Raw genomic sequence first — 14,271 nt, 5'->3', positions numbered from 1 at the left:
ATGACGTGGTGAGAAGAGCGAGTGATCCTAGTATCCGTACTCTGTGGGCCGAAAGAGTTGGAATCTCAACCCAATATATCTTCGGAGATCACGTACTGGATCCTGTGAAGTTCTTCATACTGCTCTTGTGGCCACCTTCCTCTGTCGGATATCGTCGTCTCAAACCGGGTACTGATGCAAAACCATCAACGACAACTCACGAAATCTGAGGTTCAAATTTAGCCGTCGAAAGCGACGGGGCGATCATCCGCAGCCTATGCTGTAGGTTTCATTAAAGATCTTGAATATTTGTCCAATAGGAAACACTTGAACAATGGATACAGGAAACTTACTGAGACAGCGATAACCCTTCTCGCAATCCTTCTGATTCTTCTCTCTTTCGGCGATACTTTTTTATCATCAGGCTCTGCTCTACCCACGAGTTCGATTTTTTCATAAATGCCGCTTCTGCCCTTTTGTTCTTCGCTGAGGAACGCTTCAACCTCCCCTGCAAAGATATTTCCTGACTCGCTTATTACTGCGGCTAGTGTTTTGCGGACCAGGACACGGGATGATATTGGGTTGGGGAACAGCATTACAATGAACTATGTTGGGACCATATCAGATGAGGTGTCAATTGGACTATTCCGAAGATACGTACGCCCGCTGTGAACCCAATGATGACGAGCAAACTATTTTAAAGAGTTCATCTATGTCAAGAGGTTGCATATGATCAAGTGGAGTATGCTCACGCTCTCTTCCACCCCAAGGTGACACCAACGCCGGGATTGGAGATAACGTCGATATTTGCATTGACCCAGCTATAGCCTACCACTAATAGAAGCCATGTATCAGTTCACTGACAGATGGTTGAACGATTGAAAACGGGTACCGAATACCGTCGTGACGCAAAGCATTGTGAACATCCCAACTTGCGCTGGAGATGCAGCGACACGCGCTAACAAAAATGGAGAAACGATTAAAGTCTACACACGCCAAAAAAAAATCAATAAGTATAGGAAATTCTTTGATATGGATGACACTCTGAACAGACCGTTGCAATCACGAGTCCGTAAGGGTTTCCGTGCCCATGGCCTGCCCCAATGTACCAGACAACCAATCCAACTGTAGAGTGGCATCAGTATTAGTGGACGTTATATCCGACTTGACAGCAAAGAACTGGCCAACTAATCCGAGCAGTGTTCCTGTTATTCTGACGATGAATCCAGCGATCTAAAGTGCCGAGTTCAACCAGGTTCCAGCCATTTATATGTCAAACAAGCTTACCTGATCTCCAGCGTATACTGCTAATCCCATCTGTATAGAATTAGTATATAACTGCCCTCAGACAAAAATCGCTGGTGTGCGCTTACTTGTCCCATGATAAGCGCCCACAACCCTTTATTGTCGTAATAAAACCACGCCGATGAGTGGCACACAGAGGGTATCCATAATGCTACTGAAACAATGCCCATTCGCAGTGCAAATATACCTTGAGGGGATTTGAAGAACCTGAAGAAAGGAGCAACTTTCACAACCATGCGTCCGAATGCCGTTGTAGGAGGGAAAGCATCAGGGTCTTGCTTTTCTGTGACAGTTAATGCGTGTAAGCAAGTACGCAATTGCTTTCAAGGTAAATAAGATGTTTACTTGGTGGTTCCGCTGGGCAAGCCTGATCATCCAATTCTTTCCTTTTCTTTTCTTCTGATTCCTCGTCTTCATCGTCCGACTCTGATTCGGTCAAGCTGGTTTGTGAACTCTCATTACTAGAAAAGACGACCGGATTCTGTGATGTCCCTAGAGCTATAGGGCCATCTACATCTTTGAAGTCACTGTTGGTGATATTCTGCGAGGCTTTAACAATTCGTCCAGGGAACCACACTTTCGGCTTTGGTCTTTGCGCATCAATTTCAGTCACGATTTTCAGCATTTTGACGATTGCCTCTGAAAAGGCATCAATGGTGTCGATAAAAACAAAACAAATGTAAAGCGAGCTGTATAAGGGGAAAAGAAAAAAGGGATTCAATTCAGAAGACCTGAGCAGAAATATATATACTTACCGCGACGTGAACATATCGCAGTTGGTCAGAAGCAACCTCGTTTTTGGGTCGAAAAATCGTTCATATGGCTTGATTAGCTGTACTCTTTCAACCGTTCTGAACTCCGTCAGCGCATTCTGCAGATTTTCGAGCTCTTTCACCAGTTTCTCGTGGCGCTTCGCGATCGACTCTGGCGACGACTTCGAGATGAACGCCATCCACCTGTGGCTATTACATTCTTGGAACCAATCAACAAGACAAACAATAGCCGACTCTGATGCTTGGCGCAAGTTCAACGAGGATGATGCCAGGATGGGTACAAGGGAGTCAAGATCATGTCCATGTTTCAGCTCGCGATCTCTGATTCGCCGAGAAAGCGCGTGGTATCGACCACCCTGCGGGACATTCGCACTTTTCTCTTTCTGCAATGCGATATTGGAATCGTTTACGAAAGATTGAAACGAGTGTAGACCACTTGACACGGCGTGAGTATGGAAAGCGAGACTGTCAAGCCTCAAAAGCCGTTGCCAAACATTGACCGGGTGAGCTTGCCGGGTATTTGTTTGATCCAGAGGCACAACCTGACCCCGGAAACCCGCTTGCGTGGCATTTCAACTTGTCTGGGCACCGTCGTCTCAGCCATTGCCAAGCTGTAGCACTCCTGTTTGGGCGCCTCAACCCGACCACTTCTTGCGCCTTTCACTCGAGGCTTTCCCGGCCATCGTGTTTGCAATCCTGTCGCTCACTTGATAACACCAAGGATCATCCCTGGGCCAGGGTTATCGTGTGAGCGACAGTCAATCAAACCTGCTGTGCCAGAAGAATTGCATCGTGCAGCGCTGGATTGCGTATTTTTGCGCACATGCCATGACTATTGGAATGAGGAAAATGAGAAGGGAGAAACTCTCTCTGGGTGTTGGGTCACTACGGTGCGTTCTGATTTGATTCCAACACATGGGCAACACTGACAATAATGCCATGCGCCTGCATGCCGCATAGGAGTTTTTCACATACACAGTTGGCCAGTAGGGCCGTGCATTCACCTTGTGGTTCTGCCCGTGTTCCCGCGCTTGCTTTGTAGCTGCACTGTGTGACGGTGTATAGCGTGGCACGCCTTCAGTTCCCATATATCTGCCTACATTTGTACCGGCAACTCTGCATGCGCATACACGCTCCGTAGTGAACACACCACAGTCCGTAGTGGCGGTGTTGGATGGAGCGTGCACATCCAGGCAGAGATGCTTTTGTGTATGCTTGTGGCATGCCACTATAGTCTGCGCTGAAGACATTTGTGTATGCATTGAGGTTATGCCAATCCATCCGTGAAAGGCAGTATTTTTGAGAATAAGGCAGCTGGGGCAGCTGTTACTCTTTTTGCAAGTGTCTTTTGTTGACGGCTGCTTTTGGTCTGAGATAGATGTAAAAGAAATTTCATTGCTGGTGGCCTAGAAATTTTCGGGCACGGAAATACGCTAGCGCCACCAGAGTAATTGATCTTCTTTTTTATGTCTACCTCATATTATAATTTACGAAAGTCAGCACAACTTTACTCAAGTGGATATGGGCAGACAGTTTCTGAGAAACAAGAACGGCGATTGTTTAAGATTAAGGCATACTAATCAGACTAATAGTCATTCTGTATATCTATTCTGTATTGATGGGCTCCAGATCAAACCAAGTGCAGTACTCGTTGCATTTGTGCTGAGATGGAAATTTCATGAATGCTTCTTCAACATTGCCTTCACCAAAGAGATTTTGCAATGGATTGCCATTGCCGTCTTTAAGTTTGCTACAGAATGTATTAGCATAAACTCAAGCCAGTATTTACAAGTTGCTTACGGATGGGTCATAACCTGTGGGTCCGTCAACAAGTCTCCAGCGCCTTATATGTGCACATAAGTCAGTTATTCCACATAAACAAATATTGAAATAATCACGGCACCTTGAAAGTCTGAGAGAAAAACTTGACCATGAGACTCGACAAACTGCACATGCTGAACAAAGCAAAGGAACTTTGATGTGTCATATCCTGGCTCGCTTTCTTCAAGAAGTGGAACGGCGTCTGCATTATGGATGTACTTGATAAAAGGCAGTTCTGTTGGGATGAGTTCTTCGAGAAGATAGGCTGCGGAGTAGGATGTTGAGGCTGCTTGCTGTTTGCCTTTTCCAAATGAATAAGCAATGCATGCCTTAACAAATCGAAGCTTTGGAATTGAAAAGGGAAGATCATCCGAATCGAGATTGCTGCCCTGCTTATTGAGAAAGTTGTTAATAAAACCGTATGCAAATTGTAAAATAGAGTCTGCATAGGCGAGAGAAGTGGCCTCCATCAAAGTCTTGATGCTTTCATCGGCATATGCGAACCGTTTGAGAACCATAGCGCCAGTTTTAGGATCCTTTCTCTGGGTATATAGCCGCTTCATAGCAATAGAGATTGGAGACGTCAACCATGATCCAAGGAGGCCAGAAGGACTTGCAGATGTCCATTCCAACAAGGCACTATGTGCTGTTTTGAATCCACCTTTTGAAATAAAGTCTGTGTGGTCGTTGAAGGATAATTGAGCAAAATACCCTTTGCTGCTTATAATCGAGGACTGATTGTTGCTTCCAAGATCGTGAAAAGGTGTAAAGACAATTGGATAGCATAGTATGGATTCAATACGGATCGCATCAACTAGAAAAAACATTAGAAAGCTGTCATCTTTAATAAGATTGGACATACATCGTTGCTTTAACTCTAACACACTTTGTTGGCCACCAAGTAGCAAACCACGTGTAACTTCATTTGCATCCAATGACTTGAACTGAACGGATTCTCCGGTGTTGTTTGTGTTGTTCTGATTCTATATATATATAAGTTAGTGAATATTACTGCCCAAAAATATTGCTAACCTTTTTATCAAAAGAATACTCGTCTTCAACATATGATAGAGTAGAAAATGCATCAGAGGTATCTATAGTCTGATGGGAATTAGCAGGTTCTCTGCGCTTTCGAATATCAGAATTGTCTGTAGTTGAATAGGGACTAGCAAGTTCTTTACGTTTCCGGGTAAGTGGAAACGCATGATCATGTTGATGTGTATGCTTCTCAGAAGAGTCAGAAGCAACGGATTCAATAAGCCTTTTAGGTTCCTGCAAAAACTCTTAATCAGTGGGTTTAATAGCAATTTAAAAGAATTGTAAACATACAGGGACATATGCAGCATCAGAATCTTGTGTCATTCTTTCTGCCTCAATCCATTGATTTCGGTCAATAATGACTATGAAGGAAACCGGTTTGTTTGGGGGAGAAAATGTGTAGGTACCAGCAGCAGATTTTCCCGATTTTGCTTTGAGAAATCGACCCTGGAAATAAGGCTCAGTTAGATCCCTATTTGCCAGAATATCTTGCCAAATTGCTGTTTCTCGGACACGGGACTTGGAAAAGTCCCACGGAAACCCAGGAAAAAGCTTGGTCAGAGGTTTGATTACACAGGACCGAATTGCTTGTGCAAGTTCTTGCGGAGTTAGACCATAGTCCACAGAGATACCTTCCTTAATTCCCTAATGTAATATTAGAAAGTAAAATTACTAAATGAACATTTAATAAAGTGATAAATCTGACCGTTTGTTCAGTCTTCCCTAAAAGAAGCTCATACCCAACACCAGCAACAATGGGAACCATTGCCTTTGTTTGTGCATTTACAGGAATTTGTCCAGGAGCAAGAGATCCTTTATAAGCTGCAGTTGACCAACGCTTGTGCTCTTGAGCATATAATGCATGAGAAGCAGAGTATCCTGAAGCCGAAATAGATGGTGTAGAATGGTGACTAAAAAAGTTTTGGAAATAAGATGGATTGTGGATATTTGGCCCTCCAACAACGGAAGAAGAAGAAGGCGGCATAGAAGTAACACGGCCTTGAGGTGTATTTGCTCCTAAATTTATTAGTATAAATAATAATATGAGAATATCAAAGCATACCTTTACGCTGCCCTTCATTAATCATTTGTTGAACATCTGATATGTTAATAAGTCTTGCAGAAACGGGAGTGAGTTTGGCTAATAAGTGGATATAATAAGTGATAATCTTAGAATTATATAAAAGGACATATACCAGATGCAACAGCATTGCTTTCCTCTCTCTGTTTCGTTTGAATTGAGGTTGATGATGCTAGTATATAAATAAGCGCCCAAAACATAGCATCAAAGTTAAAGTCAGACTTACCGGAATCCTCATGCACTACACGGGCCAAAGTGACACTTTTTCTAGCATAGTGGTCAAAGCAAGCTTTACACACATATTTGCCAGAAACATTTGGATTCTGAGAGGCCAAATAGATGCGCTGGTCTCCAACTTGAATAATGGCCTGACAGCTAGGACGCTCGCATTTAGATGGTGTTCTTGCAATAACATCCTCAGTAAACTGGGTGCTAATGTGAAGATTACCAGAAGACATAGAATTGGTTGATATGGGGAATGAAAATGGACAAACTTCGCAATGAATGCACTAGATATATTTAAACTAACTTCAGATTACACCATTCTAGGAAAATATCTTGACAATATTAACTATTTTCACGTAATTCTCTATCATTTACATGCTATTGTTCTGCAATCTATCATTTGCATGCCATTATTCTGCAATCTGACGCAACAATTTCCCTTATTCCTACTATTTATTTCAAACATATGAAATATTAAAGGTCTAGTTATTGATTCTAGACATGGTTTATAGGTCGAGAACAAATTAAGTCTTGGTAAATTTACCATATTCTATGAGATGACGAGCGCTAGAATCTGAATTAGAGCTTTATTGGCTATAATAGCAAATATAAGCATCATCCTCTCGCAATAATGTTGTGATTTTTATGGAATTTGAAATACTTCATTTGAAATTAAATGGACAATAGTAGGTGGTCGTACATTGTTTGATTCTTTCAATACAATCTGTAATATTTGAGTAGAGTCTTTAGTTATTCATTGAAATCCTATAAAAGACAATGCTTTTAAGACAGAAAATTGTGCAACATGCCGCAAAAAAACCAGTTTAAGCCACTTCGTGAGTAAATGTTTAAGTTATAAGGGTGAACAATATTGACATGCCTGTAACTAGCGCCTATTGAGGACATTGCACCTCACATTTTTCTGTATTGGAAAATGCGCAAGCCCGACACTGAAGTAGTAAAATTACTTCAAGAAGAGCACATTGACAGAGCTATCTATGGCATTGGGTATGTATTCACCTTAAACTACACATAATATATATGCTAACTATTTTAGTCTAACTTCATACAAGGCCATACGTCGAAGATTAGGTTTGCTCTCTGCAAGACAACAAGGTCATACGGTGGAAAGCATCAAAGAAAGCATGGTTGCACTTAGAAAACGCTTTCCAAAGGCTGGTGCTCGTGATATGGGGTCCCTTTTATTTCATCATTATGGAATGCTTGTACCACGGTAAATGCTCATTATACCTATATATTGCTTTTAATGACAATCAAAATAGCGATTTAATTGTTGTCTACTTCCGAGTATATGAGCCAGAGCTTATTCGAGAACGCAAAGCACGTCGTCTGCGTCGTAGGCGATTTTGGGCAGCTGGAGTCAATGATATAATTGCTGTTGATCAGCATGATAAGTGGAAACGGTTTGGGCTTGCCTTGCACAATGGAGGTGATCCATTTGACGGATATATTCATTGGTACAAGATTTGGTGGACAAATAGCAATCCAAAGTTAATTGCTTCTTATTATTTGAATGTTGTTGAGAAGAACAAGTGTAAGCTTTGTTCCAAACTGTTTGATAATTAATTCTAATTGTTATATTTTGCAGGCATTCCCCTTATTACTCAAAGCGATCCTGGATCTGAAAACTATGGGATTGCAAATGCCCAAACCACTCTGCGACATATGCACGACCCTAGGCTAATTGGTACAATTCAACATCGCTGGATGCGCAAGAAAAAGAACATAAAACCTGAAATATCCTGGTCTCAACTTCGCAGTCGCTTTACTCCAGGATTTGAAGATTTATTGGATTATGGAGTTAACAATGGTTTATATGACATAGGACGTCCTCTTGATCTGTAAGCTGGTTAAAATCTTAATTTCCATATCTTACTTATACCTTCTCAAAAGCCTTGTGTTTAGATATCTGTTTATTCCTTTTCTTCAAGTTGAGCTTGATGCATGGACAGATATGGTCAACAATACCCAAAAACGATCTGACCGAAATAAAATACTTCCACATGGCATTCCTCAACATATACATCTGTTTCCTGAAAGATATGGATGTTTGGACTTCAAGGTATTTGTTTGTAAATTTTTCTATAACCAGTATTAACAAATGCTGTAGATTCAGGTTAGCCAGGAAGCTATTGATGAAGTCAGACAAATATTTGCACCTCCAGAGGACCCAGTCTTTCAACTAGTCCCACCAGAGTTCAAGCACTATGCTGATATACTTTACCAAAGTATGGAAAGTCCAGTACTTACTTCGGAGAATATATGGGAGGTGTATTCTGAACTTCTCTACCGCTTTGAAAATCTTGACAATGCTGTGGACTTTATTGAAGAATGTCAAGTTTATATCGAGGCAATGGAGCTACAAGACAATGAAGACAATGAGAATTCTTTCAAGCCTCAAGGAAGAGATCTGTTTGGTGGGATAGACAATTCCAAAAGTGATGGAACCTATTACATGGGTGGGGTTAATAATGGTCATGGGCTAGGTATGCTTTACCAAAATATCTTTTCTTTATATCTGATTGTTTGCTAGATAACGAGCATTATAGGATACTTGATGCAATGGACGAGAATGATGGAGAGCTAGAAATTGATGAGGTTCAGTTTACAGATGATGAAAACGAGGAAGACGAGGGCGAGGATGTACTGATATAAAAAAAGTTACTATATATGATACTCTCAATTCAAGTCATAATTACTTGGTACAAACTACACTATACGGTCTATTATGTTTATATCAGCACAATACAGTACTATAAAGTCTTTCTATGAAAGAGAGTAGGCCTCTTGAAAGGTTATTCACGTTGCGTGCAATCAAAAGCAGCTATTTTACACCAAGTCCCACGGGCGCCACTAGCGGACCGCTCGCGCCATTCATATTTTGACTCCTATCAAACTCCGACAGGGGTTAAAACGGCGCACAAGCTGCGCGGGAGCACCACATCCCTGCTTTTTTGCATGGATGTTCTTTATATGTGCACCACGTAGCGGAGAAATTGTGTATATATTGTATACTACTGTAGATGACCTGCTCTTATTAAATTCTAGCTATTTTTTTGACGGCACTAGGTGCACGGAGTCTTTGCTTGCCGAGAGTTTGCCAAGTGTGCACGGCTTGACAACCCGAGAATGTTTGGCAACGGCTTTCGAGGCTTGACAGTCTCGCTTTCCATACGTGAGAACCACTTAATATCTTGGGCGTCGCACTCTTAATATCTCACCTAGCACGAAACATAATCGACTTCAGTTCCAAATTGATTTTCTTAAGGTCTGCTGGACCTAAACGGCCAATCGATGTGTCCAAGTCGATTAACTTGAGTTGGTCGGAAACTGCATCTGTCGCAGCAACCAGACTGGTGCGTAATTGTGTGCCGCGAGCATTCAGTTTGGTCCAAGCCTCATGGTCTGATGGACGGAGGGCAAGTGTCTCGGACTGTAACCGCAGCAGATCCAGAGTCTTGGTCCAGAACGATTCCAATAACAGCGTACTGGATAATCTTATCAGTTTAGGTTTCTGGCCAAAGCTAAACACACTCACAGCCAAACGTGGCTCAAGCTCTCTGGGAAGATAAGGATAACAGTCCCAATCGCGACCGCAACATAGAAGGTTGTAGGGATGATAAGCTGTTCAGGGATGGTATATTGTGCAGTTGGTAGCACTGCACTGGGAGTTAGAGCTGCAATAGTGATCTTATTTAAAAACTCACGCGGCCCTGTAGTACACGCCTGTAAAACGGTCATCTAAGGCGTTTCAACTGCATCTTTTTGACAGATCAACTTACCACATCCATTACGATCGACCCAAAGACGCTCAGCAGCGTCAAGCTCGGAAGATACGCTCTCAACGCTCCCATTGCAAATGTACCAATAAATAGAAAGGCGCCGTAAACCGCCGATGAGCTGGCACACACTACAGTTAATTAACCCGTAAAACGAAACGACGGATTCACTAACCGTGGGTCAAGAAAAATGCCATGGAAAGTGTGGATTTGAATCTGTCTCGCAATTGGGATGGGACTTGTGGGATCCAGTCTATGCAAATATCAGTGCCAAAGGCGAAGAATACGTTTGTTAAACTCACAAAGACTTCAATGTCTGTGACTGCTGGGCAAACAAAGACGCGCTGCGAACAGACAGGGCTGAAGCCATGGCAGCACTACCCCATGCCCATCCCAGAAGCATACCTATTCGTTATAATTTCAAGCATGCATTTTCATGTCTAGAGAGACATACCAACTAGCAACGTTGTCGCAGCCATCAAAAATACCGATAGAGCAAACGTTGGAGGTAACATCACGGCCACGATTCTTGAGACAATAACTTCAGTAGACGGGCGCGTTTCTGTGTACAATTGTCCTCACACGCAGAAGAATGCAGCTTGGCCCATCGTATGCGCAGGCTTCGTGGCCACCATAAGCATCATCGTCGTCGCCAATGCAATACAACATCGAATCCATGTCTTAATCGTCCGTCTCGACCGCAATGCAGGTTTCAGCCATGGAAAGAGTTTGTCCAATCCTTCAGGCTCTGTGGATACTTTCTGTGGCACATGTTCTGTGCCAGCTTCTTTGTCCATAGTAGCGACGATGTGCCAGGGTATAGAATGTGGTTGGTTTGCGGTTTGAGAAGGAACGCCAAGAACCATGACGCCAATATATATTATTGGTTTCACGGTCCGATATTCAAATTTCAAAGCCGAAGTGATAGCCGAATCTATAAATATCCAAGTACGGTACAACGCGCGAACTCGAAAACACCGTCGTACTTTCTGATTTGCATGTTTGAAGGTTTTGCAAGTTTATCTATCTAAATTTCGCATATTTACTCGGATTTTTATTCAGGGTGACAGACACCTTGTATTTGACTACACATACAGCTGTTACATGGTATAGGCATAGCAATGAATATTTACAAACTGAAGCATAGTTAACAGAAACTTAGATTCCAACACCGCCAGTAACTTCCAAAGTGTGCCCTGAGACGTAAGAAGCCAAAGGAGACGCGAGGCTATGAAAGCGTCAGAAAAATGGCATCATTGATTGAAAACATGAACCTACAAAAGCATTGATCCAGCAGCGTCTTCTGGAGTTCCGCCGCGCCTAAGGGGTATCTGAGGGAATGCCTCCTCTGATGGAGCAGCAGCCGAAACCGGTGGGCGCGCGCCTGGGACGCCCAGTGCAACCTTCTTTCCATCAATCTCAATTGTAACTCCAGCCTCTTTGGGTGCAGTCAACCTAGAACGCGGTCTATCAGCATGGAACCGGGGCGAAACACGGAAGCACCAACCGAGTGTGAATCAGCCCAAAGGCGATGGTGTTGGCGCGCACACCGAAGGGGCCCCATTCTTTCGCAATGGTCTTCGTTAGACCGATGACCGCAGCTTTGGCAGCGGCATAATTTGCCTGGCCGACGTTCCCGTGCAGACCTGACGTCGAGGATACGTTAATGATAGACCTGTTCTCACGCGCCTCGGGCTAGTCGTCGGGTATTATCAGAATACAATTGCACACGCGACAACCAGATTGAATATACCTTGAGACGGAAGTAGGGCGCGGCTTGGCGGATAAGTCGGAACGGCGCGCGGACGTGAATCTTCATGATGATGTCGAACGTCTCGTCCGGGGTCGTGTGCAACATCTTGTCGAACGTGAATCCGGCGTTGTTGATGATATGGTTGATTTTCCCCCATTTCCTGTGCGGATTGGTGTCAGCAGACCTCACCTCGGGCGAACGATATGGCCGAACTCACTGAACGGTTGCATCCACGATCTTTTTTGGGAAGTCGTCTGCGCCAACGTCTCCGGCGACGGAGAGGACCTCTCCACCTGCAGCTTTGATTTCACCCTCTACTGACTCCAGGCGTTTGGCGTCGATACTAATCCAATGTTAAGTAACTTCATCACAGAAAGTGGTAGACATGGCACATACTCGCTGATGACGACCTTTGCTCCTTCTTTTGCGAAAAGGATTGCTGTTGAGCGTCCAATTCCCTAGCAGATACACCGGTCAGGGGCGCTTTGGATGATACGAAGCAAGTTACCTGTCCAGCACCTAATAGGCACGCTGTTAGATATGCTCGGAAATTGTTGTGCTGGTGACATACCCGTGATGATAGCAACCTCTCCAGCGAGCAGCCCGCGCCCATTTGAGTTGGTAATGTGTCCAGAAACTTGTGCAAGACGGTTCGACATGGTGAAGATTGAGATGGAGGAAGAGAACCTGACGTGCTGGTATTATAAAGGGTTTTGTGGGGAAATTGGAAATCCGGTTATACCAATGCCGATTCCCGACTCGCAAGCGGTCCTATCCATTTTCAAAGCAAGATTACGCATAAAGATGACATTCGAATTCACTGCGAAACCCTTAGAGTATAGATTGACGAAACATTGAAATTTGGACTTGAATACTTCAGAAAATATATGTATGAGCAAGATGAAGGTCGAGTATTTAAGCTGTAAGGGGTCCCGTACTTTGGATGATAATATATTTCAACTTGAAGTACACGACAATTGCATGAATATGAACTTCATCTACCAGCTCGGTTTTATGCTTGGCCACTAAAAATGTTGAAAATTTTTTTAATAGTAGGAAGTACTCAGGTAATGTTGTATTGGGCTATTGCCTTGCGTTGTAAGAAAGAACAAAGCTTGAAGTTTCCAGCCGGTTTACGGCCATCACTTTTGAAGGTTCTCACAGTAGTTCACTTCCACACGTGCCTCATTTAGGGGAGGTTTTAATTCATTTTGACTGCCGACTCGCTTCCTGCCAGCGGCACTCATGATTTCTTAATCTACCTGCTGATTATAATGCGAGCCCTCCTCTATTCAAATTCAAGAAAACACTCACATTCAGCCAAGGTACGTTCTCTGAACGATTCACTGGGAATGAAGTGAAGGAAATTTATATTTGTTCCAGACGAATCGAAAAAGGATTGGATTTTGTCTGTTATTTGAATGCTTTTTATGAATGATTGGCAATTTTTTCATAACATTAACGCCTTCACAGAACTCAGGTGACAAACGGCAGGCGCAGGGACTCGGGTCTTCACGTCTTCTTATCGCTAATAAGACAGACACAACAAGCGGCTTTTGCACGTTCACTCTTTTGCAGCAAGCAAGCCTGACGCCTGTCAGCAGTCAGTACAAAATTGACTGGTGAGTTTATATCTCGAAGCTTCAACGTTTAAACCCTGGTCCTTGATGCACGCCCCGAGAACATGTTGGACGAGGATAACGTGAAAGTGCATCTGTTCTGCCCCTATCTTTGCAATGAAAAGATCGCCGGTCAGCACGAGTATCTCGTACGAGGCTTCGTTCCACTGTTTCACACAAGTCGATTGGACACTGTCAACATATACTTTTCCTGACTGGCTTGGGACTTAAATTTGTTCAGTGCCCGTGGATTCAAATATCTCTGTATCATCGAAGAGGACTTTGGCTGAGCTCATCTTCCTTCTGCCCAGGAGGGTCCAGTACTACTGTACCAAAAAGCTTCCGCTTTTTGTCCAACCTCGGCTCCGGTGGGTTATGTCCCCGTTCGGGATCATATCCGGGTGGTCACCCCCGCTGCTGTATTTTACTTTCCCTTTTGAGGATCCGAGACCTGCGTGTATTGTTTGTATGACCTTAATTGCGGGAACCATTTCCATTCTCTCCGCACTCTCCATAATATCTCCAACCAATGACCAATGGCTGTAATATAGGATTTGGTCCACGGTTTACCCCACCAGTGTACAACGTACACCACAGGGTTAGGGAAACGAGGACTCCATCCCCAGTGTCCAGATAATTGGAACTGCAAAGGCTCCAAGAATAATCGCTTCTAAAGTTCTATTTAGTTCATCATGTGTTTAGTTTACTTTAAATCAAGTTACGTGTGGCAACCTGTATGTAACCGATTACGGTTGAGTTTCTTGGGGTTTCAAAGCTTGAACTTGGTTGAAAAATATTACTGTCGACGCTACGCATAGCTTTCAGCATATTTTCAAACCTATGCTGAAGCAAGACTAAGGTGTCTTTACCGCAAATC

General features: G+C 43.3%; 5 protein-coding genes across 5 annotated transcripts; 1 reads left to right on the top strand and 4 right to left on the bottom strand.

Moving 5' to 3' along the window:
• Positions 1–218: 218 nt before the first annotated feature.
• Positions 219–2,661, bottom strand: JR316_0001391 (uncharacterized protein; the record flags this gene model as incomplete). The annotated part of the gene is made up of 10 exons (XM_047887197.1): positions 219–254; positions 333–584; positions 641–671; positions 732–800; positions 1,046–1,212; positions 1,267–1,296; positions 1,353–1,567; positions 1,630–1,973; positions 2,040–2,440; positions 2,614–2,661. The coding sequence occupies 10 exons, from the start codon at positions 2,659–2,661 to the stop codon at positions 219–221; spliced, it is 1,593 nt and encodes a 530-aa protein (XP_047754943.1).
• A 1,001-nt stretch (positions 2,662–3,662) lies between these two features.
• On the bottom strand, positions 3,663–6,455 carry JR316_0001390 (Myosin heavy chain kinase C; the record flags this gene model as incomplete). The annotated part of the gene is made up of 10 exons (XM_047887196.1): positions 3,663–3,807; positions 3,858–3,900; positions 3,961–4,692; positions 4,741–4,861; positions 4,911–5,150; positions 5,208–5,561; positions 5,623–5,933; positions 5,980–6,057; positions 6,113–6,169; positions 6,224–6,455. The coding sequence occupies 10 exons, from the start codon at positions 6,453–6,455 to the stop codon at positions 3,663–3,665; spliced, it is 2,313 nt and encodes a 770-aa protein (XP_047754942.1).
• Positions 6,456–7,156: 701 nt separating this feature from the next.
• On the top strand, positions 7,157–8,898 carry JR316_0001389 (uncharacterized protein; the record flags this gene model as incomplete). Its single annotated transcript, XM_047887195.1, has 7 exons — positions 7,157–7,230; positions 7,280–7,456; positions 7,506–7,777; positions 7,832–8,084; positions 8,137–8,305; positions 8,354–8,729; positions 8,777–8,898. 7 exons carry the CDS (start codon positions 7,157–7,159, stop codon positions 8,896–8,898), a joined length of 1,443 nt encoding a protein of 480 aa, XP_047754941.1.
• A 562-nt stretch (positions 8,899–9,460) lies between these two features.
• JR316_0001388 (uncharacterized protein) lies at positions 9,461–10,888 on the bottom strand (the record flags this gene model as incomplete). The annotated part of the gene is made up of 8 exons (XM_047887194.1): positions 9,461–9,731; positions 9,782–9,907; positions 9,951–9,969; positions 10,026–10,153; positions 10,198–10,275; positions 10,325–10,427; positions 10,477–10,550; positions 10,605–10,888. The coding sequence occupies 8 exons, from the start codon at positions 10,886–10,888 to the stop codon at positions 9,461–9,463; spliced, it is 1,083 nt and encodes a 360-aa protein (XP_047754940.1).
• A 292-nt stretch (positions 10,889–11,180) lies between these two features.
• On the bottom strand, positions 11,181–12,434 carry JR316_0001387 (3-oxoacyl-[acyl-carrier-protein] reductase FabG; the record flags this gene model as incomplete). The annotated part of the gene is made up of 8 exons (XM_047887193.1): positions 11,181–11,250; positions 11,301–11,477; positions 11,530–11,717; positions 11,776–11,935; positions 11,993–12,118; positions 12,172–12,233; positions 12,284–12,294; positions 12,347–12,434. The coding sequence occupies 8 exons, from the start codon at positions 12,432–12,434 to the stop codon at positions 11,181–11,183; spliced, it is 882 nt and encodes a 293-aa protein (XP_047754939.1).
• Between the last annotated feature and the right edge of the window lie 1,837 nt (positions 12,435–14,271).

Source organism: Psilocybe cubensis, chromosome 1 (genome assembly GCF_017499595.1).
Source record: "Psilocybe cubensis strain MGC-MH-2018 chromosome 1, whole genome shotgun sequence".
Lineage (NCBI taxonomy): Eukaryota > Fungi > Basidiomycota > Agaricomycetes > Agaricales > Agrocybaceae > Psilocybe > Psilocybe cubensis.
This window is presented reverse-complemented; position numbering and strand designations above follow the sequence as displayed.